Source organism: Acanthisitta chloris, unplaced genomic scaffold (assembly GCF_000695815.1).
Source record: "Acanthisitta chloris isolate BGI_N310 unplaced genomic scaffold, ASM69581v1 scaffold13794, whole genome shotgun sequence".
Classification (NCBI taxonomy): domain Eukaryota; kingdom Metazoa; phylum Chordata; class Aves; order Passeriformes; family Acanthisittidae; genus Acanthisitta; species Acanthisitta chloris.
In genome coordinates, this window is record NW_008669968.1 from 81231 (window position 1) to 107254 (window position 26024).

The 26024-nt window shown below is 36.8% G+C and overlaps 1 protein-coding gene across 1 annotated transcript in view; it reads left to right on the top strand.

The window, feature by feature from the left end:
* Positions 1-26024, top strand: part of LOC103801116 (gamma-aminobutyric acid type B receptor subunit 2-like) — a gene marked incomplete at its 3' end in the record, with an annotated part of 119807 nt that overhangs the window by 43004 nt on the left and 50779 nt on the right. The window contains exons 5-6 of the mRNA XM_009073521.1: positions 3895-4086; positions 5213-5449. Of these exons, the coding sequence (XP_009071769.1) occupies positions 3895-4086; positions 5213-5449 (429 nt within the window). The remainder of the gene's footprint in view (positions 1-3894; positions 4087-5212; positions 5450-26024) is intronic.

Consider the following 26024-nt stretch of genomic DNA (forward strand, 5'->3'; position numbering starts at 1 on the left):
TCATTTGTATATTAATGCACTACAATATGTCAGTAAGCTTATTATTAGTCATAAAATATATTGTTGACTCATGCACTCCTACAGATTTGTGCCTAAGAGCACAATAATTTAGGTATGTCAAGTCTTTTAACACCTCTTTTCCAGGTGTATCTTCAGACAGGTTTCACTTCTGATTCCCTGTTATATTTTACAGGGTGACTGATGTCAGCCAGAGAAAGGCTTTGAGTTTGTTAAAGGAAGATGCACTAGTGAGAGATTTAAATTCTTTTTTCTCTTTGTGGTTATGACCTGAATATTATTTACTAATGGCTTATGCAGGTGGGAAAATCGTTCAAGTCTGCCTCAGTTTTCTGTCTGGCTTAAACAATCATATGCTGTGAGGTTTCCTCAGGTCATCCACTGGGGTTTATACAGAATCATAGAATCATTTAGGTTGGAAAAGACCTTTATGACTATCACATCCAACCATTAACCCAGCACTGCCAAGTCCACCACTAACCATGTCCCACAGTGTGTCATCTACATGTCTTTTAAATACCTACAGGCATGGTGACTCAACCACTTCCCTGGGCAGCCAATCCAAACCTCCCCTGGTGCAATTTGAGGCCATTTCTTCTCATCCTATTGTTTGTTACTTGAAAGAGGAGACTGGCACCCACACCTTCACAATAAATGGTCTAAAAGATAGTATAATTCAGTTGCAAACTTTAAAAATTTAAAAACATGACAGGACTGGTTCAAGACCAAGTGAATGTTGGCAGGTGTTTCCTACAGTGGTTTAAATAAGCTTAGCTATACATTTAACACCAGTGTCAAAAACAGTGAGCAATTTTAATTCTGTGGTAAATTTTAGCCTTCTAATGTAATTTTCACCTCAGTAGGATGAATGTGAGGTTTCTCATGGAATAGAAATTAGGGTCTTTTGCTTAAAACTTAATACTTCAGTCATCAACAAATTGCCAGTAATTGTTTACTACACATAAGAAAGATCTCTTATAGGAATTTCTTTGTTGTAAATAAGCATCTCTTTATGGATTAAGACTAGAATGAAAAACTGAAAGAGATTTAAAAAAAAAATAATTCAGTTTCACAAAGACAAAAATTGTCCATGACAGTTTCCTGGTTACTTGAGAGCAGCTCAGGGCTTTGCAGCCTGACTAGGGCATGTGAGAAAGGTTAGGGAAGATACATGGCTACCTTATGCTGTTCTGGTGGTACAAGGCACCTATAAACCTTCACCTTGCTCTTGCGTTCCAACAAATCTTTCCCTTAGAAACTAAAACTTGTACAAAATGGTCCATCTGCATTAAAACAGTTCAAGAAAGATCCACATATTTCAAGGAAATTTATCTTTTAGACATTGAAATCATCTCTATTTAGCAGAATCAACAGGGAGAAAATGGTGACAAAAGCATTATTTTGCAATACGTCTTCTGGAATCCAAACACTGAAATGCCTGTATACTATCAACTGTGCTATCACTAGAAAAATAACTGCATGGTCATGGTACTCAGCTTTGGAGGAACCAATTTTCTTCGTTCTTTTGCCTTCCCCAGACTACCCTTCAAGCCCCGTCGTTCCACCATATCTTGAATGAAGAGCTACTAACTCTAAAAGTGTTTGTTTTGGGTTTTTTTAACCAAATTCTTGCAGAAATATGAAAGTGTAACCAGTCTTTCAGTGCAACCATGAGGGAATGATCCCTTGTTTCCAGGATGGAATTTCTGGCTGTTCTGAAATTTTCAATTTTCAGCCCATGTCCCAGGGCATTCACAGATTATGCAGGAAACAGTTCAAGTGCTTATGCAAACAGAAAATTTCCAACAGCTCCAATTTCAGAATAGTTCACAGCCAATACTTTCTGGCAACACACAATTTGATACTTTCATCTCTATAGAGCAGGGGAAACGATATAAGATTGTCCTTCTCTAAAAGCACTATTCTGTGTCAGTTTGTGTCCTCAGTGATTTGAAAACTGTCAAATAAAAGACACTGTATCACTGAAAAGTCTTGAATGACCTAATTGTGTAATGGAAACTTTTAGACATCAGGAAGTACTGCAGGATGGGATTGCTGTTTTCCTCACAGGTGGACCTGGGATGCAGAGTCATCATAGCTGTGGCAGGAGTGGAGATGGGCAGGAGGACAAAAGCAGATGTGTTTCTGGAAGGGCAGAATTAACAAGCAAGAGAAAGACAAACTATATACATGGATTGTGGAATAAGTAAGATATGAGATACAAGTCACTAGGCTTCAGATAGGAGCACTTTCAAGCAGCATTGTATACAAATGCATGATATTTGATTTTGACTGAACAAAAGCTCCTGCAACCAGGGGGCTAACAAATGGGCTTTGTGCACAATACATTTATGTACTGAGTTGGCACCATTATAATAGACTTCACAGATTTAAGGTCCATTTTTAATTTGGGTATTAACATACTTAGGACACTGTCCTATTTCATATTTTTTGCTATTCATCTTTATTTATCTGATAGGCTTTTGGTATGAGCTTTGGGATACTTTTCAAAACAATTATGTTCTGAATGACTAATATGTCCTGTTAGCATTCTTATTATTTCCTCCTTCTGTAATATTTTCTGTGAAAATGTAGCAGTTTTCCAGTTAAGTGCTCTAAGTTTGCACCATGTATTTCTAAAAATTGGAACTTTTATCTGATGCCTTCTATCTCCAGTATTGCTTATATTAGAAACCAAAGAAGCATGAAACCTGCACTTTTGAAACGGAGTCTGACTGAAATGTCAAAAGAAAAACTATCTAGTTACAAGACAGTGAGAGAAACATCTGAGATAAAATTTGCTAATTTTATCCTGGAACACTCTTCACAATGAAAAAAAATATCTGCTGTGAATAGATCAGTTTTTAGGCACAACAACGTATGTGCCTGAGTAAGAAAGTAGTTCTGTTTTCTTTTACATATATCTGCTGGGTATTGAAAGGAGATAACCATCATCTCAGTATTTTTGAGTACAGTGGGCTGCATTCAGTGTTCAAACAATATAGAATTTCACATGAAGAAATTTCTTGCTGAAAGAATTAAATCACTGCAATTTGCTTCATCAATTTACTATTGATTCATACTCCTCAGAAGAAACTGCTAACATACTATCTCTATGGTCTCTGTTTTAGCACAGTCACCTAATCATACTATCCATAGGGTCTCTGTTTTAGCACAGTCACCTAATCCAGAGTTTCCACATAGTGCCTATGATCCAAGTTTTCTTGTTTAACCTAATGCTGTTTTATGTGGTCTTTATGTTGATTCAAGAGGAACTTAGTTTAAACGTGGCAGCATGGTGGTCCTTTCACTCATATAATAGTTGTGTTATGAAGAATTTTCTGTGCAAAGCTACATAGGGTCTCTGTTTTAGCACAGTCACCTAATCCAGAGTTTCCACATAGTGCCTATGATCCAAGTTTTCTTGTTTAACCTAATGCTGTTTTATGTGGTCTTTATGTTGATTCAAGAGGAACTTAGTTTAAACGTGGCAGCATGGTGGTCCTTTCACTCATATAATAGTTGTGTTATGAAGAATTTTCTGTGCAAAGCTATACCTTCTGAGAGTGTTCTTCTTTAACTCCCTGAGTTTTAGAATAGACTTTCACTTTTCTGTTTTTGAAAAAATGGTCTATTGAAAGCAAAACAGGTTCTAGTAAATTCTCTTCTCATGTTCTGAATTCTAAGGACAGGAGTGTTCAAGAAAAGAGTCTCCATTATTACCAATTATTCTAAACTGTTCAAAATTCTTATGGATCCTTTGATTACACTATAATTTAAGAGTGAAAAAAACCCCACTAACAGAAAGCAGTTGCTTTTATGTTCAATACCTCTGTTAAAATATCTATTAGCTTTTCTGTTTTTCTTCATTTGCAGGCTTATGATGAAGAAATGTATGGCAGCAAATATCAGTGGATTATTCCAGGGTGGTATGAAAACCGTTGGTGGGAATCCTGGATTAATTCATCACAGTGCCTCAGCAAAAATCTTCTTGCAGCCATGGAAGGTTATATTGGAGTGGATTTTGAGCCTCTCAGCTCAAAAACAATGAAGACTATATCAGGAAGGGTTAGTATTTTTACTCCATCTATTCTATTACGCCATCAGTTGTCTCACCTGTGTGCTGACATAATAGAACACCAAGGAGGGAGGTGAAGCTAAAGGGTTCTTCTACCAAGAGAGGTGGCAGTCATCATGGTTAGTCTCATCTTTCCACTGGTTTGGAATTTTTAATTATTTGAAAATCGATTCCAGTTCTCTACAGAGTAAGAAAGCAGTAAATTCCCTTGCTTCAATTCTGTCCTCTTCCCCTCTATGAACACTATAGTTCTGTACATTAAAGCTTCAAATATAGTCTACAGTATCATGTGCTGTGTCATGTCAAGTTAAATAGCTGAGCACAGAAACAAAAATTTTTTATATTTAAACCTATTCCTACAAATGGCTAATTTCAAAGGTGATTTGTGCCTCTCAGAACCAGGGGGCAGGAGATGAGGCTAGTTTTAAACATATAAATATGTCATATTTCCATAAAGCACTTCGCATTTTATCACAGAACAAATTTGTACAAAGTCTGACCAATGAATAAACATGCCTAATTTTGCTGCTTTTCATCTTTTTTTTCCATCTGCCTTTCCTGCCTTGCCTTGTGAGCATGAAAGGCAAGTTTACTGAAAGGCAACTCATCATAAGATAGCACACCGTAAAGAACATAGTGAACTTGTAAAACAGAGACAAATTGCCACTCAGATAATTTCATATTAAGCAAATGGTTGCTCAAGTAAAGGTTATTTGATTTGCATTATCCTATAAAGGGTAATCAGACCACTAATTTGTAAGGATACAGATTTATTCTCTGTCCTAGTATTATGGCTCACCAATACACTGGTAGCTTTGAGCGAACTGAAGCCTTTTGCACAAAAGCAAAATAAAGCAAGTTGTCCTCTGTACAGTGAAGCAGCACAGTTGCTTTCAGTCTCTCTAAGTCTGCCTCCCAGTCTCACCAGCAGTCTTGTAAATCATACAGCACATGTTTTTTGAATTTTAATTTCTTTTATTATTTTTAGTTTGGCAGTCTTTTCTGTATTAGTCATGCATGTGTCTAAATTGGAGGGTGCAGTTTAGGGATTGGTTTGGATGCAACTCCGTAAAATAATAAGTATTGAGGTAAAATTGAATTTCATCTCCTCTGCAGACTCCACAGCAGTATGAAAAGGAATACAATGCTAAGCGTGGTGATGGGCAATCCAGCAAATTTCATGGTTATGCCTATGATGGAATATGGGTGATTGCCAAGACCCTGCAACGGGCAATGAAGTATCTGAATGCCACCAACAAGCACCAAAAAATTGAAGATTTTAACTACACAAACCACAAACTTGGCAAAATTTTTCTGGATGCTATGAATGAAACCAACTTCTTTGGAGTAACGGTAAGTCCTAATCAGATAATTGTGGGGTGGAGGAAGCTTGTGCTTTTGTGTCAGTAGTTGAAACAAGCATTAAATATTAAGTACTCTTGAAAAAGAAACACAGTTGTTTCTTCTATCTTCAGAGATTCCACAGTTCTACTTTATATTAAAAATTAATGTTGTTGCCTCGAGACCCTTGCTCATTACCTGCCTTCTGATGCCAAGTGATGACACTGTACAGCTCCTCAGTTATCAGGTTTTTACGCATGAGCATCATCTGAATTAACAACTCAGAGTGGTCTCAAGGGAGCCACAGGTGTTCCAAGCTGCAGTGACCTTTTAAGTGAATGCTTTAGCAGTTAAGGCCTAGCCAGAATGTGAACTGAAATACCTATTTCCATCTGTCATTTATATTTTGTTATAGGTAATAATAAAGTAATGTCTCCAGCTCCAATGCTGTACATCCTAGATATTCTAGCAGCATACTTAAGTATTTATAATTTTATTTTTTTATTATTTACATTGCTTCTGGTTTTTAGCAGACTAAAACAGGCGATAGGAGTGTGGCCTTAAAAGTTCTTAACTGCTTAATTGTATCTAAGGCAACATCAGTCAGAATTTAACAGTGCATATGCGCTCATGAGTCTGCAGAACTCATCAGGAGAGATGAGCAGACTTCATTTCAGGGAGAATGGTCTTCAGGGTTACCAATAGCAGCAAAGAGCCTACTGGAACATGCTTTGTTAAGCAGTGTACTTGGACTGCAACATAACTACATAAGGAAAAACATTTTGAAGAAATTTGTGCTTCAGTGGTGCATAGAGGGAGTGCTTTTAGGCACCTCCTTGCAGCAAAAGCATGGAGAAGGTTGGCAGTAGCTGGTCAGATTCTGTTCCCATGTTATTTAAATTGTCTTGGATATTAATTAAGCTCAAAACATATTGAAGTAGCAGAACTGAGGTCATCATATATATCAGAAATTGGTTCAAGGAGTAAATGCCTGTATCTACACATCAGCAAAGTGTGAAGGCTCAACTTTTTGGATGTTCTTGTTAATTGCTGAAAAAGCCTATGTTTTGTGTCATGGTACAATTGAAACTAATTTAGTATTTGTAAGTGAAAACCACATGGCAAGACACTACTAGCATCTAGTTGCTTGTACAATACAAATTTTGCTCTCATTTTATACTGAATTTGACTGAAGTTTTCAGTAAAAGGATTTGGTATCCCATTGCATCCATAGTAGGATTGTATCTTTGCTAAAGATTTTAGTCAGTATCGGCTATGAACCAGACTCTGCAGGGTTTCAGATATATCTGTCCTGAGTTATTCCAAGTACAGTATCTATCAGTAGGCTTGAAATTGCATATTGCTGTGTAGTTCTTTGTTGGTGTTTTTTGGGGTTTTTTTTGCTATGGTTCTTCGGGGTTTTTTCTGTCGCTGTCAGCCTTTTTGCCTGCTGTTTAGTTTTGCAGCCACTTATGGTAAAATTGATAGATTTCATTAGCACTGCTTAATTGCCCTTCACTGCTCTCCCCCCTAAAAAACCAACAAAACCATTGCCAAAATCTCTAAGACAACGAAAGCTCTTTTTTATTAGTTTCAGAGACACCAGCAAAATCTCACATGCATCCCTTTAGGGAGGGAATGAATCAAAGCTTTCACCAAACATATTCAGCCATGTTTACTTACTTTATTCTCTCAGCTATAATGGTTTTAAGAGAAATTACTGCATGATTATTCACAGTATGTAGTGCCTGTCTCAGGTGCTTTGTAAAGTGTTTCCCTTTAGCATTGGTCTACCAAGTCATAATGACAATGCACAGCCCAAATCTGGTATTTGCAAGAATTGTGCTTCTTGTAAATCACAAAAGCATTTTAATGAGAAAGATATGGGCAGAAGAAAATCTATAGCAGCTACACTTTCTTAGGATATAATTAGAACAAATGATATTTAAGGTTTTCTAGACAGTGTGAAGAAAGAGTTTGAGAGTAGTTATTAAATGTTTTGCATTGAAGTATTCAGAAAGTTGAAGGAACAGATGGATTCTTACCAGAAATATTTTTACACTTTTCATTCGGTCTAATAAATTTTTGTCATTTGTGACCTAATTTAAAACTTTCACTGGACTATGTGTTTTAAGTCTTAGAGTGCCAAATCTAATTTTAATGGATGGTTTTTTCAGAAAGAGTATTTTAGTGTAAAGTTTTTATGGTTTATTTTTAAAAACTGATTCTAAACAGGAAAAGGACATTTCTTTATTCAAGAGTATCCATGTCAAATATAAAGTGAGTTTCTGAAAAAAAGAAGAAATAAAAAGAAAGACTAAATCTTACCAATATTGAAAAATTTATCCAATAATATAGTAAACTGTGTTGTTATTTATTAGGTGAGAGAAGCTAGACAAGAAGCTGTAGATAAGGATCCAAAAATGCAAAATCTATTAAGTAGAAGCATCTTTATGCTTTCTGTGAATATGATATCAGAAAGGCTGTCATATCATAAATAATAAATCCCTTTACCCAGTTTTCATTTTCTTTGAAATATTTATAGCAAACCACAAAAAATACGATCACTGTTGAGTGGGTTTTTTTGTGGAACTTTTTAGCAATTTTGAAGACTCATTGGGAGTGAATGTGCTAGTTCCTGATTATACAGAATGTCATTCTTTCAATTTTCTCTTTTTTAATTTTTTTTTTATTCTTATTTTATAGGAGGCAACATTTAGAAAACAGTTAAGGCTATTGCCCTGAGACTTGACATGACTAATCCTATTTTTATGCATCAGAAACTCAGTACATAAATGCTATTTATTCTAATTCTGCTGTCAGAAATCTATTGGAAATAAAATGATAGCTATTCCTTAAATATTCCTGAGGGTTCTGCTCTTTTTCTGGACTTTTTTTCCTCTTAGCAAATTGATTCCTTCTGTTATTTTTACCCTGTGCTTATCTGACTTATAGTCATGTTGATTACCATATAAATTTCTTGTGTATGTTGAATACACAGCAAGGAAACATAAATTTGGTGTTTTATCAGAAAACGGTAATACAGTTGTCTGCTACACTTTTTCAGAGAGAGTCTGGGTACTGTTTTACAAGTACAAAAGGATTTCGTGATGAGAAATGCAATACAAACAAACAGAAGACCTGCAGGGGTGTTCCTACAGTTTTGTTAACCTGAATGTTCTAATTCTGGAGTCAAATTCACTGATGTTAGCTGTTTTTGAGTTGTGTAAGGCATTGTTGGTTAGAACAGTCCCTCTACAATAACCTGACAGGAGTCCTTTTGATCTGGGACTAGCTTGGCTTTCACGGTTTACATTTTTCTAATTCCTTGGTTATCAGAGCACTTAATTATTTATAAATGGGAAAGTTATGGAAGTAAAATGCCTTAAAGGATTTTGAACATTTTTTTCACTTTTCTTAATCCAGATAAAAACATGTATAAACTGAATGCAGCGCTATCACCCTGGTGGTTCATAAAGTGCCAGGTGCCTGTTTCCTAGCTAAATATATCCCTCTTCTCATACAGTACACATTCTTTCTGATAATCTAAGTGTCAGAAAATGAAAGATAAGAAAATAGGTATTCACAGAATTTATCTGACACAGTTTAGATGTCTGTAGAGTTGCCTTACGTAGATGGTTGAGACACTGCAAGGTCTACTGAGGTCTCTGTTGAAGTGTTACTACTTTGAATCACTACAGAGTGATAGAGTGATAGGAAACAAAATATATATATGGAATATCTATATATCTGTATTTCAATTATCTGGAGTTTATAGCATGCTACCTATCACATGCCCATCATGTATGTGTGAAAGCAAAAGAAAATTTTCCACAGAACTAGAATAATTCTCTACTACCATAATAGAACTTGTAGTTTTAATAATTGGCGAAGAATTAATGCTGTCTTCTCAGGATACCAAGTCATATTTAGTGCATATTGAATCAAAATCCATGTAGAGAATAGAAGGATTTTGTTCTAGTTATTCTTTTTCCTTTTTTTCTCTTTGTAGAGACTATGGGTGACTACATAGTAACTTACAATTACAACAATGTTTATATTTGTTAGCAAAAATATATTGGTTATGCTTGCAAAGATGTCATCAAGTGGTTTGGGTTGGAAGGAACCTTTAAGGTCATCTAGCCATGGGTAGGAACACCTTCCACTAGACCAGGTTGCCCAGAGCCCTTGGTCTTGAACACTTACAGAGATGAAGCATCTACAACTTCTCTGGGCAACTTGTTCCAGTGCCCCACACCCCTCACAGTGAAGCATTTCTTCCTACTATCTAATCTAAACTTACTCTCTTTCAGTTTGAATCAATTTCCCCTTGTCCTGTCACTACATGCCTTTGTAAACAGCCCTTCTCCAGTTTTCTTGTAGGTCCCTTTTAGGTACCGATAGGCTGCCATATTAAATATCACATTTGGTCTCAGAATGGTAAAAGTTTATATTGGCTCCATGGGGTAGCCAGGTGGCAGGAAAATTGCAATGCATGTTGGAGGTAGTTTTTAATTTTTTAAAAATGTTTTTCTTTAATTTTCTGTTCACTTCACCTTTACCACTGATGTGAAGTCATGAATGTTGCCATTTTTGCTGGTTTATGGCTGAAGTCTTGTAATGGTTGCATTTGGGTATTCTGCTCCTTGCATTTATTTCTATTACCTATAAATCAGGTTTCAAAATTGTTAATTTATTTCTCATCCTTATGACCTTCTATTATTTCTGTGTAATGGAAAAAGAATTACAGTGGAGGAGAGAGAAAATTAAATACAGTGTTGTCTTTTCCTTTTATGTCAGCCAGAGACTCTAGCACAGTGGGATAAAATTCCATCACGGTAGCTGCTGCACAATTGAAACCACAGCCATGAAATAGCTTTCAAGTCTGTCCCTGGCATCCTGCATTTGAATGGATCCAGTCATGTTTCATAACTGGAAAATGCTTATTTATGTGAAGTTCACTTTGTATTTCAATGATGATTATTTCTGAAGATTTATCTTAGCAGCTTAACTCCACTTTCCAGGTTTCAGTAGCCACTGTGCTGTACAGGAATCTCAGAAATACAGGAGGTGTTAGCATCAGAATATGAACAGGGAGAAAGTATTTATTTCATGTCGTCCTGGAAAAATAGCATGCCCTAACATGGTTAAATTAAGGAATGCATTGGTCTTTGGCAGAGAATCAGGTAAAATTAGTGTGGCTTTCAGCAGGGTGAACTTATGCTTACTATGGGAGTCTAACAAATATTTCTGTAGTGGCATTGATCGGTGCAGCTAATTTTGTATGAACAGTTCTGAATTGAGCCTCAAGAGCTATTTATACCTGCAGTCAAATTTTCTTCATTAGCATGGCTGAGGTAGGGTTGGTAGTAAAAGTAATGGGGGGAGGGCAGAAATTTCAATCAAGAAACTCCTTGTTAATCAAGAATAATGCTTTAGAAGTTCTTTTAATATTATAAAGGGAGGGGAAGGGGGAGGGGATGGGACACGACATGATGTTTAGTGTGCAGTGGAATGCTTAACACTATATAGACATTTGTTCCTGAAAATTGCTTTTGAATGTTCAATCGATTTTGACTTAATTTTGAGCATGTGAAAATTTGTAGTTGGCCATTAACCATAATTGAGTGACTTCAGGGAGTTCAATAAGGTAGCAAAACACAGAGTCAGGAAACAATACACACACACACACACACACATATATATATATGCACACACATGCACATGCTCAAAACCCCACTGACTCTTGACAGATCTCAGTTTTTTCTACACCTGACCTCATGTGTTAAGAATGTGAACTGCTCTGAACTTAATGCCTTGTGTTGCCTTTTGATTTTTCAGAACTTGCTTCCTGTTATGAAATTTCTTGTGCAGCACAAGAAAGAGAAATACGTGGGGTCTGGCTGTGTGCAGGACCTTGTACACATCTTTTTGGGTTTCCTGAACATTGAATCTGAGCTTACTTGAGCAGAGATAAAAATGGTGAACCTCTTACTTCCTTGCTTCCTCCTGATTTCCAGCACATTATCCAACTCAGATGAGCAAGTGAGAGCAGTGCAGTGGGTCAGTGAACTAATTTGCTCTCTATCTGGCCAGTTCATTTAGGAGACTCCTCAAAATAGAGAGCTACTAAAGTAAGCCATCAGCAAGTTTGCATAAGGTCATAAGCAATGTTTGCTCATTAGGAAAATTCAGTGCAAATGTTTTCATCTGCCAGCGATGTAAAACTGCATACAAAAGGAAATCCTAACTTTTTTAAGTGAGAACTGAGATTAACTGTGACATTTCAAAGATTAGCCCTCAAGCTAATCAGCGGTTGATGATTTAATAGTTATAGTAGGTGGCAAATAAAAAAGGCTTTAGTCTGAAGTTGTAGAACACTTATGGCAACATCCGTCATTTTAATAGCAGGATATTTCATGGGAAAAAAATGAACAACATACATTTATAGAAAAGTCAGTGAAACGTTTTCTCACTAACATCTCTTAGCTTCCTCTGCTTTGTATTTAGTTTTAGCTGTGTCTAGGCAGTGTTTAACATACAGCATAATATGCCCTAGAATCTGATTTGTTGCTACTTTGTGTACAAGGAGTGGAACTCCCTACAAATAATAAAGAAACAAAGCTTTAGGGAAGATGATTGCACTGTCTAAATGGTGGTGCAGGTTTGTACTTCACAGGGTAGTTCTCCTTCAAGCTTCTGAAGAAACAAAGGACACTTCAGCAGTTTCATCATCCTGTTTTTTTTTCTGAAGTGTGATTTGTTTTGCAGCTACATGTTTCCAATCTGCCTTTATTTTATATTTTGTGTTGGGTTTTTTCTCTCTTCTTCTGTTTTTATTTTCTGTATTCCTTGAATTTGAAGGATGAAAGGCTAAAGAAAAAAATAACATTTATGAAATCTGGAAGCTCTATCCTGCTCAAGATCAGTAGTAAATCCGGCAGAGGGTATTGGTGATTTTAAAGAAAGTTGTCAAGACAGTTTCTTCCTCTGACAGTTGAGTTTGTCTGAAGTTGGTACAGAAGGCTGTTTCAAAACAGAAAGATACTGAAAGAGTGGACAGACTATACGTGTTGGACAAGCAACATAGGTACTGCAGGTTCTGGTATCTGTTGCATAAGTAGAAGATTGATTTTCCTGATGATTAGATGGCCTTTTGTGTTCTATTTAGTCAGAAGTACAAGGTAGGTAAGCTGTTCCCTTTGCCACTCTTCAGCTTCTAGTAGAAGAAATGTTATGTACTGTCTTTACTGCAGTAAAGCCTTGTGCCCTGTTTCACCAAGTGCTCTTTTGTAAGAGCTAGGAAGTGTTGTTCATGTGCCTGTTAAAAAAGGATGACAGGATAAAATCTTACAGACACTTGTGGAGACGTGACCTGCTTGCAGCAAGTGAACCAATGAAATACCACCTCTTAAAAATTATAGAAAACCTGGAGGAGCTCCATCAGCCTATACTGTGACTTCCAGCCATGTCAGTATCTTATGATCAAGGGCAGATGACACATCAGTATGAACCTTTGGTGATGATCTCGTAGCAGCAAGACAATATGCACATGTCCCTCTTCATAGTATGCAAGTCTGTAGAAGAGTTAAGGATTTGTAATATATGCTATAAGAATTGTTTTCACAGAGTGTCTCCTGCAATTATAATCCAAAATGGAAAATGTGTTGCAAGGTATGTGATGTTGACAGTGCCACAAATTTTTAATTTTCTGTTTGAAATTTTGCCATTTCTGTAGCTGAAACTGCAGGTACAACCTCCCAAGGAGGGATTAGAACATTGTTGTTAAGGGAGGTGCAGAAAGAACATGAAGTGTGTTGGAGAAGGGAAAGTCTCAGGTGTTTTTACTGCCCTGGGACCTGATTCAGTTCTTGGTAGCTGTGGTAGCACAGTGTGTCAGTCAGTAGCCTTGCAAACAATTGTCTTGAGTGCTATCATTACGTAGTGCAGGTTAAAATTTGCTCTCTAAAATTTTCCTAATGAGAAAACATTTCTTATGACCTTATGCAAACTTGCTGATGGTTTACTTTAGTAGCTCTCTATTTTGAGTCTCCTAAAGGAACTGTCCAGATAGAGAGCAAAGCCTCTTCAAAGTATTGTTGCCTGTAAAGGAAGACTGCTGCTTCCCCAAGAGAGAAATGTCTTGAGTGCACAGGGGACAGATGAAGAGTCAGCAGGGTCTGAGTGGAGAGACTCTGGGAGAGGAATTAAACCCATGGCTATGTCCATAATCCACACACAAATTTTTTAAGAACAGTGAGTCTGGAAAGGAAGACTGCAGGAGAAGGTATATTTAGGAGAATCTAATGAGAAAGAAAAAGATTTCATGGAAGGCTTTCATCTAATCTGCATCACTGAGCAGTCCCGAGTTTCCAGTCTCCAGTGTCTCTTGTTCTAGTTCTGATTTGTTTCATAGTGCTTAGAATTTAATAAATATCCTCTCACCTGATTGTGCTTTTCTTGAAACTGATTTTACTGTCCTTGTTGAAGAACAAATCACTAACAGATTATGTTAATTCCACAGTAATATGTCCAGATATACACAGCTATGCATGGGCCAACTGTATAATAGGTGGGCCATATAAGTGTTTACTAGATGGAGCATGATGGTCCTGAAGAGCAAGCTAGGCTCTATTATGGTTATCTGGCAGATGGTGTGTGACTCAAACAAGTGCAGTCAGGTACAGGCACAGCTGAACCACACTTCCAGATGTCTATTTGCAGATGTTGCAATGAAGCACAGGCAAAAAACTATGAATTATGGACATTCCAGAATTATTCCTGCATTTGGTATCCCTAAGAGAATGCAAAAAGATGTACAGCAAATTTAGGGATTCTGCTGTTTCTATCTACTATGTCTCCACTTAAATGATAGAGTCATCTTACATGGATATTTCCAAGCCCTCTGCTGCCCATTGGCTTGGATATGAAATTCACCAGAGTACAGCGTTCAGGTGTGCCATATTCTCTCAGTAGGCACAGTGGTCAGAACATCATCCTCAGTCTGCAAACTCTTTCCTCAGACCTACCTCTGATTTATCTCCTTTCCCTCCTAGAAGAGACCAATACAGAAGTACCTGAATTAGCTTAAAGTCTGAGATCTGAATGCCTTTCTGTCATGATTCTGGAGTTAAAAAACACTACTATTTTAGAGATAACATTTTAGAAATGGTACAAAACTGAATTCCTGAGTGCTTGAGGGTATTACAGTTCTTGTTTTATTTTCCATGGGAACAGATGTTAGCCCTGCTGCCTTGGGATCATTCCAGCTCTGGTAATTCTGTTCTGTGTACCTAAAACTCTCACTGAGATTTCAGATGGATGAGGAAGTTATTATTTACTAGCTTTACACCGAGACTCTTCTGGGACAATAAATGCCATAAAGATTCAAAATTTAGTATCATTGTTTTTACTTCTTTTAGTAGACATTGCATTTTATTATTATTTCACTGTACAGGCAAAATATAGTAAGATTTTACCAGTTTGATCCTGTTGCTGTTTCAATCAGTGGCAAATCTCTTTTCACTTCATTGTGAGCAGGAGGCAGTCCTTACCTAGCAAAGTGCTTTAATAAGCAATGTGTAAATATAACACAAAATGTTATTCAAAAATCCTTTTTGCTCACCGAAAATTTAGAAGAACCTTTTTCTGAAATGCTTTCTTGAATTAATGAATATATTCTAAGAGTGCTGATCAGGTGTAGTGCTGTAAGTTAGTAATGAATGATTAGACTGAAGAGCTTGTTCAGACACATGTGGAAAACGTGTCCAGATAGTGTACTGTGTGGAATTACGTGACTCAGATGTCACATAACTGTGAGTGATTAAAATAATGTGGTGGAGTATAGCAATTTAAAAGTAATGTCTAGTGATGCCTATAAAAGCCTGCAACTTTTAATGCAGATCATGTAAGTCAAAGAAATACTGAATATTTTAGTGATCAGTTGTGCTCATTATATATATATTTTTTGGCACAACGGTGTAATTCTTAGCTGGGTATCAGATGGTTGGGGATACAAAATACGGAAAAAAGATAAAGGAGAAATCTCAAAGCATACAGATAATATTATGAAGGTTCAAGCAATAGGAAGACTATTCATAAATCAGTTTGTCAAAATCTTAAGAATATGTTTTCTACTGTTCTTTGGAGAGTTGTCATCATACTGCTCTGAAATCTTCTCAACATCTGTTTTGCTTGAAAGTTTAGGGAATGAGTAAAGCACATAAATGATAAATATATTTCTAAATATGCTTAGATCTGAAAGCAGTTCATTTGGTAAATAAATTATGAAGTATAAAATCAGTTCTAACCTGCTTATTTTTATCCTTTACAGCACTGATTTGGATTCTCTAAGAAAAGAAATAAAATAGATACATTTTTATGATAATTTTTGTACTGCATTTACAAAGATCTGTTGATTTACATCAATTGTACTTCTCTCTCTCTCTCTCCATTGCTGAATAGTTGCGTGGCAAACTGATTTGTGTTCTGCTTTCATCTAGGTTGCCCCATCAGTGGGCAATTTTAAAAAGCTTTTAAAAGGAGCCTTATTTGTCTTCAGTGAAAGTGACCCACATTGATGTTAGAAAAATTAGAATTTAGCTTGATGGGAATTTTGTGTGCACCTAAGAGCAAAATTTTCCCTTGGGAAATATTTTGCAATGTGACATTTTTACTTTATACTCAGGAAAAAAAAAAAAAAAAGAAAAAAAGAAAAAAGTTGTCTTAAAACGGTATTTTATTCTCTGTTCATACTGCAGTACTTCTGAGATCTTAGCTTCACCAATTAACATACTCTCTGCTGTTGTTAATCTTTATGACAGCTCAAGGCAAAAACATTCCTTAACTTGAATATAGCATTTCGCTGAGTGTGAATCCACCTACAATGTTAAGAGTGGTGTTATTAGCTGACTTAGCCTGGAAATGCTCTGAGGTTGTCAGGTCTGATGTTCAATGGATTATATTTTCGTACATCAGTGCTCCTCTTTTCTGGCAGTCATAATTTCTATGATGAACTAGTTTTCTTCCTTGGAGAGGTGCTCCAGTTGCAGATGGAGTTCTTGAAGCCTGCAAGCATTTTAGTGAAACACAAGAAAATTAAAGTATTATCATGGCAATTAATGCAGACAATGCACGGTACATTTTCAAATAGTTTTCTAGTATTTTTAGAGTCAGCTTTTAGGACTTCTGTATATGTTACCTTCTGCTCTTCTCCCCGCCATCTTCTTACATGAGATTGTTCCCTCAGCTGCTGCTGGTGATGAGGAGAGATTTTGCATTATCTAGTCTCTGCTAGAGTTATGTTAAGATAGTTCTTTTTAAGGATTTCATAAAACAAAAGAGATTTTGCACTTCAGTAGGGTGTATGGTATATTAGGACTTCCCCCTTGGAGTCCTTCACATGAAGAAGCTTGTGGAAGATGATGAAGCAGAAAGTGCAGCAGGGCCCTTGGTGAAGCCCCTTTAGTACAGGACAACATACTCAATTTGTGCTGTATCCCAGCTTCAGATCTGCCCTGACAAAGCAGACAGAGGCCAAAGGCGTCATTTTGCAAACTGAAGTAGGCTGACTTTTTTCTTTTTCTCCCTAGCCACCTCATTTGAACAATTTGTAAGTATTCCTGTTCTAAGAAGTTTTAGAAGACTAAGGATTCTGACTTCTGCAATATCGTCATCCACTTTATATCTGGTCCATAGGGACAGCTGAGGTTGTTGGTGTATGAACCCAAATCACTTGCTAGCAAGCAGACTCTTCTCTCATTTTTTTGTAAGCAGTTGTAATCAAATCTGGTACCTTCACTTGTTCTTCACTTGCTTCATTTTTTGAATCTTTCCGTGTGACAGTAATTTTTCCAGTTTTGTCATTTTTAATGACCTCAAATGCACCAAAAATTAACCATGCCTAGTAACCACTGTCAGGAATCAGATTATTCTTTTAGAACATGGTCTAAAAAGAAGTACACGTCTGTGTTGTTGATACTTTTAACAGCATCTGTGCACTTATATATCAGCCTCCAACATCTAGCCAGAGCTTCATGAAATCTTATTGTTTCTCTTAGCAAGGCTTTCTGCCTCTCATCCAAGAATGTGCTGAACTGCTTGGACAACTAACTTGGATGACTAAGACAGTAAAACTGTACCAAACTCTCTCACTTATTGTGATCAAGATTTATTTGGTTGAATGGCCTTTAATCCTGAGCATAACCTGAACAGTCTATCTGTCATGCTACTTATTTAGTATTAGTGGGGTCATAACAGGTAATTAAATGGAAGCAACCTGGTTCTAACCAAAACAAGATAATTTTAATCCAAAGAGTGAATTTACAATATCATAGATTGTGTAAGTAAAGCTGTACAGGGCTGACATTTCCTCATCACTGTGGAGTACACTCTGTGTGCTGCGTGGTGACATGTAAAATTCCATAATACTGGCAAACTGAAGAATTTTCCAGAGTAAATCAACACAAAGCAAGAGATTATAGAGAATGATTTGAGGGAAGAGTGGTCCATGTACTGTATTTCAGAATCAGCAAAATTGACAGTGGTTTTCCATCTATGATGGATTGACATGGGGGTTTTTTTGTCAGCATAAATTAGCTATATAGGAGCCAGACCTCTAATTGGAAACCTTGGGAAAATAAAATTCTGGATTATTTTATACCTTGTGAATTCTACACCTTTTCAACCTTGTAAATTGTGCCTCAAAAACTTCTGGTGAAATTCTTCTGCCTGTGCAATTTCAATTCTGCCTCACTCATTCTGGCTGCTGAATTAGACAGTGGTTCAATTGTGCTTGATCATGTAATTAGGATGATGTTGTGCATAAGCAGTCATCGTTGTGTGTGCTGCAAAATATACAAAGCTAAAAGCCACAGCTAGAGACTGCAAAGAATATTGTCCCTGTAGTGAGAGACAGCATCAGAGAGCCTGGCAATCTTTCCTCCCTCCGTCAGCCACCCTCAGTGAAGGACAGGGTCCTGCTCCATGCAGTGGAGGAAATAGCTTGTTGATCTGTTTGTGCAGTCTCAAGAACTGAAGGTCTTCCCTCAGCTGGATTTCTTGTCCTGAATGCCACAGCTTGGCTTGCTTTCTGGTGCACTGTGGTGATGCTGCATCTGCCTGATGACTCTGGGGCTACAGCTTGTGTTGAGCTACCTTGTATAAAATCTTCTCCAGGAGTTACAAAGGGGAGAGAAGTTTCAGGGATCAGAAGTGCATGTCTCAGGTGAATGTGAATTCTGAGAGACAGAGGTAAACTTCTGCAGCCCAGAGGTTCTTGTTCTGCTGAACTCATGTGTTTGCTGCAGACCAGAGAAGCATGTCAGCATCTCCAAAAGAGGCTGCAGTGATGTTTTCTAATTGGAAGTGTTAGACTTTCTTAACATTGAGTTTTCTAAGATCACAGTCACATCTCATAAATTTTATTAGGTGCTTTTGTTATGAATGACACTGAAGTTTGGCATTTTAGACCCAAAATATCTAACTTGTCGGTTAATTTCCTTTATTTTTTTTTTTAATAAATTAAAATCTTTTCTCAGTGTCAGACTACACAAATTCTTCCCCATTATGACAGTTTCATTGGTAGACAAGCAAGGCAGAAGTATAAGAAAAGCAATTATGACACCACAAAATTTGATCAGGGATTAGAAATATAAATTGCCTCAAGTAAGAAGACATAGATCAGTTAAATTGCATCTAGAAATAAATCAGTCAAGCTACACATACAGCGGAGGAATAATTGTTTGCTGGTCCCTTTGGATGGCTGCAAAACAAACGAACACAGCATTAAATATCAGGTAACGTACTGATCATTGTGAGCAGATCTCAGCAGCATCATGAATGCATTGTAAGGACCTTTCTGCTGTAAACTCTGGAGTTATTAATTGACTTGTGAATTTTGATGTGATTTTAAATCTACTCATTTTAATAGGATTTATCCAATAGTCTATTCTTTGAATGCAAACACTTTGGCACTGTGGAAATTTGGATTTCTTTGTAGCTAGATGATGTTTTCTGTCAGTTTCCATGTTGAAGATGTGGGTTATTTTATAGAGGCCAAAGAACAGCAATTGGTATTCTAGAAAAGATTCGGTGCTCAATTTTCAGCCTAATGTTTCAGACCTGTATGTGTTAGTGTCAAGTTTTCCCTCTTGCAGAAATTAAGGGGAAGGTTTATGGGAAGAAAGACATTCTTTAGTGCGTATTTCCTAACAGTGTAGAGCAAAGCAAATTTTTTCTCTGCTTTAGGTCTATTTTCTATAACACAGCTGTTAAGTCCCAAGGGACATAACAGGAGCCACTTCCCAAATTTGAGTAAACCCTTAGCCTCTGAGGAAGGGGAGAGGACCTGCTCCAGAACACTTCTAAAATGCATCCCAGCTGCTCCTGAGCTATGGGAAAAGCTGTGACAGAGGGAACAGAAATCCCTGTAGATGTGGTTCAGAAAACATTTGGATAAGTAAGTGTTATGTATCATGAATATTAAGCATACTTTCCCTCAAAACTGAAGTAGTGGCATCTGAGTCACTGGGCTCATAAATTTCTGTATCTATTAGTACAAACAGCATATACATAGACAGAAGGAAGGAAGGAAGGAAAATGTAACTACCTTGCCAATTATTTCTTTTCAGATCTGTTTTTTATGTTTGGACATTTGGGGTTTTTAAGATCTGGGCATTTTAGATTTCTGTGTTTGCATGATTCTTCAGAGAGTAAATGTCAGCTGTTAAAAATGTTCAGACAAGTAAAGATGCAGCTAAGCACCTAGAATATTGATTTTATTATGCAACTTATGATTTAGTATGTATTGAAACATAAGCATACTGTATTGTATTTTTGACTGAAATACATCCATAAAGTATTTCCACAGGAAAGTGGATGCTTCACTTCATGTATGCCCTGATAATCATGTTATCTAACTTATATGTTCAGGACTTTTTAAGTAAGGATTTTGATGAACTGGTAAATTGGTCAATGGATCACCCAATGATGAGGGATAAAAAAAGAGTGATATTAGAAAGAACTCCATAAAAAATTATAAAAAATACCATGGAAGATTCTAATTACTGCCCATTTACAAATGTCAAACTGCACATCTATCCACTATAAATCAAGGGTGATAACGCAAAGGTTCGTCAAGGGTAATGCAAAACCCTTGATTATCAAGGGTAATGCAAAACCAAATGTTTAAAAGTGTAGAATATTTTTCTCTAGTTCTTAATACAGATACTTAAAAATATGAGGGGCAGAATAGCTGCATTTCATATTCTGTTTCTGAAAAATATTTTCCCTTAGGCTTTCAGACTGTTTCTACCGGCCTTTCTCTTAAGCTCTGATTAAGTAATGTGCTTAAGAGCACACTGAATATTAAGCATGTGTACTCCAAATGGGCTGGTGAAGGGATGTATTGAATTGAGTCTTACAATAGTACGTTCCTTGTTTTGCACAGTACGTTCTATTCAAGTAAAAGAAACATTTCCCAAATCGAGTTAGCATGTAGTATCCTGTCTTTGTGGAACTATTTTACAATATCCCAAATGCTAGCAATGGGAATGAATAAACTTGTTATACAAAATGTGAATTTGATACAATTTTTAATGTGCATTTCAGTGAAATTAAAGGCATGTCAGGCTTAGGTTTGTCAATAAAGGCATGACACAGCCCAGGGGCTTGTCGCGGCTGAAAATCTGTATGTGACATGCTTTTGACTTCTCTGAGTGACACGCGAGGCAAAGCTACATCAGAGATATAATGTGTTAGGCTTTCACAGACTGCATGTACTTTATGATCTTAAGTTAAATAGAACCATAGAATATCCTGAATTCAAGTGAAGATAATAAAACCAAAACTATTATTGGAGTTTTAGGTTGATTTTATTCTTTGAGGTCTGCAAACGCTTTTAAAAATGCATAAACCACAGACATCTCTCAGTTAGTAACAAAACGCAGATGATTGTGACACAATCCCAATATAACACAACAACCTTATTTTCTTTTGTGCCTTTCATACTAACTACATCTCAGGCTGCCTTCCACAACGCTCAGTAATGCATGGCAGTACGTAGGCAAGAGTAGCCAGGAAAGAACCTGCTCCAAGTACCCCATGCATCACTAGCATAATCTCATTCAGCAGTAGATCTCGTACGGGAAGGGGAACTAGTGAAAAAATTCTGAAACACAGAAATTCCCTCATGCTTTAATGAGATTTTTAAGAAGGGAAAAGAGGGATGGTTATCTTTCTCTGTGAAAGTACCATCATCTTCTTCAGTTTTAAAACTTTATTACCTCATCGTGGTAAAATATTTAATCTCTATTGCATTCACCAGATTTTGTTGTTGTTTCAATTGTTTTTCAGGTATAATGATGAGAAAAGTTACTTTTAATAGCCACAACCTTTTAGGCAAATGCAACTTCAAGCTCATGTCCCTTTACCTTTTGTTAACTGACAGCCAAAATAAAGCTCAGTTTACTTTCAGAAATCAGAGGACACTGACTGTTTGACTTAAACTCTGATTGTAGTTACCAAATGTGCATGGTTTGCTTCTCAGATGCTGTGGTACATAGACTTGAAGCTCTCCCATTCCCCAGGATATGCACCTTTCCACCATCTCTACCATCTTTCTTCCACTCCAAGATGGCAGTATCTTTTGCTTTTATTTCTATATTTGCAAAAGGATCCTGCTGTTCATGACCAAAGCTTGAAGTCTTTATTAAAGACGTTTCTCTCTCCCTGCCTTCTCTGTGCTATAGATCTAATCTGCTTCCCCTGCGATAGTTCTTCTTTACCTTTGCAGTTGCTAAATGTAAAAGCTTTTCTCTTTGTTGATTGCCTCCTTCAAATATTTGTGGCAATATCTCTTTTTGCTTGTTATTCAGCCACTCCATATAGATGTAAAGGTCTTAATCCTCCCCAGGAAATTAATCCCTATGTACTTAATTTGATTTAAATTCCTCTACCAATGAATATGTTAAGAAGTTATGTGGCAGTGAGCAGGCCATTGATTTAAATGCTGTGATCTGAGAGGGGAAATAGTATTTGACATGCATGATGTTGGCAAAAGCTGCTTTTTTGTTGTGGCTTTCTGAATTCCCCTTCATTAATTCACATCTTTCTGCAGTGACAGTGTTTGTAACTGATAGCAGTTTTCTCAATATAAGTTATTCCAAAGCTTGCTCCAGACAGATGGGACAGTTTTACTTCTCTTCCTCACCATTTTTTCCTCTTTGCCTCTAGTTTGCACATTGGTTGTTTAGATCTACCTTATTTTTTTGTAAACAGTGGCTCTTTTCCTGTCCAAATTCCTCAAGACTGGATTTTTTTTAGCTCAGTCTTGTAATTAAGTGCAGAAGGGTAGTACTGATACAGGTGAGTACAGCTGACACACTCCTTAGCCTTCCTCAGTGCAGTCTCTTTGCAGACAGGGTAACGAGGATGCCTATAATGTTAATAAAGGCAAGACATTACCCACCAATTTCAAGTGATTCTCGTATTTGCTGTATAGTGCTTCTGAAATGCACAGTATTTAGCATGCATTTGTACTCACTGATGGCAAACACTTAACATTTAAAATACTAAATATTACTTTGAAAGTTGAATGTGTCAAAATTCTTCCCCAAACTATTGACAATGCAATTGTTGGCATTTTTAAGTTTTACCTGAGTGAGCACAAAGATATTGTAAGGTTGTTTTTTTTCTTTGAAGTCTGGGTGAAGTGGAAACCACTTTTAAAAACCCTCCAAACCCCCAAACAGGTCTTCAAGAGTTATCATAAAGTAGCAGAAGAAACATGGAAGCTTGATCCTACTAGTTATGTAGAAAAGCCATACATCAAATGTTGCTTCTAGGAAGTTTTTGGCAAATACTGTTTTTATAATTTATTTGAAAAACCTGACCTAGCCTGATTTCACTGTCCAGCAAAGTTTCAGTTTAAAGATGATGTTACTTGCAAACTATCAGTTTTTCAAAGGCAATATGTCCTCATACTGTAAAAATAAGGTGAAAATAAGAAAAAATAAAACCTGATTAGAAACCAGATGGTACCATTTGCTTCAGCAGAAGGCGTCATAATTCTCTTCAGATCAGCCATCCAGGATACGAAAGAAGGAAAGGTGATTCATCTTAAAAAATGGTGTCTCATGTTCATATTTTAGGGCTGCTCTTCTGCTCTCCCCATTTTGTCTTGCTGTTTCCTTTTCAGTTCTGTGATACCAGTAAACCTACTGTGCTGGACAGTAAACTGAGCACTGGTGGTAACTGTGAGTCTGAGAACTAATCCCTTGCCACTCATGGGGCTGTTCCTTGGTGTAAGAGTAAGCCAGCAGCAATGGGCTTGGGCTGACGTATGTGAACCATGATACTGCACCCTGTGGAGGCAGCACTCAAGTCAAGCCTGCTCCAGATTAGCCACCATTTCCAGCTTTACCTGAAAATGTGTTCGGCCATAACCTCTGACAATTATTGCATGGTGAGGGGGCTTTGTTTGAAGGTCAGATACCAGAATGAGCGCTCTGTTGTGGAGTGTGTTTGAAGGGTAGCCAGCATATTTCAGTTTGAATGTAATTTCTTACTGAGTGCATATTTTTATAACAACTATCTGCATGATCATTCTGTTTAATGAATGGTGTTTCATGCAGTGTGTCTGAATGGAAAACTTTTCCTAAGCTTGCTGCACTTTGTAATGAACAGGCAGATCTGGCAAAACTTAAGAGCTTTTGCTGGATCTGATGCTTGCTGAAGTTTTGCAGTGTTTGTGGATTGTTAAACAGGAAAAGGAGAGCTAACACAAGACTTTAGCTCTGTTGAATGTACCTTGTTCTGAGGAAATGTATTTATTTCAAAGGTTGAGTGACAGTATTTTTATTCAGTTGATTTTCTGTTTACATCATTTGGTTCAAGAGATAAGTACAAGGAAAGAAACAAAACAGCTAAAGAGTTGTGAAGGGCTTACTATGGCAGCCCCCTTAGTTCATTACAGGGTGAGCTAAAATTGTGGAATGATAATATTCTCCCTGATTAACACAATTCTGAGATATACCAAACTTGATTGACTGCACAGTGTCCAAACAATCTTGATTTGACTTAATACACATAGAAACAAAAAGGACAATTTTATTATAACTAATATCTGTTGGGAAGAAGAGAATCAGGAGCAGGAGATTTCTAGGATTTGATGTACAGAAAATTTAAAAATAAAACTCCAATAGGAGATTGTGCATTTGAAGAATACTTGCTTTTCCAATCATAGATTTCATAGGTAAATTTGGAACTAAAGATGGTTCTTCTCAAGCCATATATTGGAGGAATTCATTTAGGAAACCATTTCTGATAAACTGAAAATTTTAGAGAAAAACTCTGTAATACTAAAATAGCATAACAGCTGGAACATATTTTTTGTGCTGGGCTACTAGACAATCACAACACGGAATTTACAATTATTTAATTAAATATAAAGAACAAAAATGGAGAATACTTTGTCTGCCATTTCCCTATTCATCACCCTTAGGTAATATTCAGTATATCTGTGATGATTATTTTACACACTTGATCTTACACATTTTAAAAGTGGGAATATTTTATATCCGCCTGACCATCATTTTCACTCAGGAGGAAACAAAGAGTTATCATAGTGCTCTACTGCATGTGTAAATTGTATAAATTAAGTACTATTGAATAAAGACATCAGCTGGCTTCTGCTTTAATTACAGTGGGAATATGTAGCCTCATTTAAAATGCATGTTATTTGGACAGAGTTTACTATGGCATCTGGTAGTCCACATACATAATAACACGTCATATCCTCCTCACTGAGAGCAGTTAGGAAGAAAGTTTCTCTTGCTTAGCTGTCTAGAATATTAATTCATTATTTTCCATGGGAAAATTCCATTAATAAAATCTTGGTGGAGAGAGAAGTGGCTCAACTTCTAGGAATAAATCTTACAGATGTTAAGAGGCTCAGAAAACCTCCAAATTATGGTCTTTATTAATAAAGTAGTGCATGTTCTGGGTAAAAATATTCATCATTTGGACACATTTTGGCAAAAAAGAAAAGATGAATGCCATCTTGAGACAGAAATTTGTATTAATTAGACTTCACTTATGTCAGTAGAAGACTTCAGATATATTCAATGATACTGTTGATCAAATAGTGGCTAGAATGACTGGAGACATGAATCTTCTCCCCAGACATCCCCTTTAAATAGGATATTGGTAGTCTTTTGGGGGTTAGATATAAAAAGGTTTGCAACTAGGAGGAACTTTATCACTGGTTCCACTACTCTCTATGTACACTGCATGAGGAGCAAAATAAAGTTTGTCTTTAAAATATAAGAGTATGAACACTGTGTCTCTCTTCAAGAGTATGAACATACCCTGGCAAGAGTATGAACATTGTGTCTTTGTATGTAGGACAGACTGTGTCCACCCCGGGAGATAAATCAGAGAGTACTAGAGATTGGTCCTGGCTTCCAGCCACAAAAATTACTGTTGGGGTTTAATAAGTAAAATTCTTTTTCTGAATACATTGAGTCAAAAAAAGTCACATCCTCATCAGCAAATGCCTCACCTCTTCTATTCCTGTATAGTCCTCCTG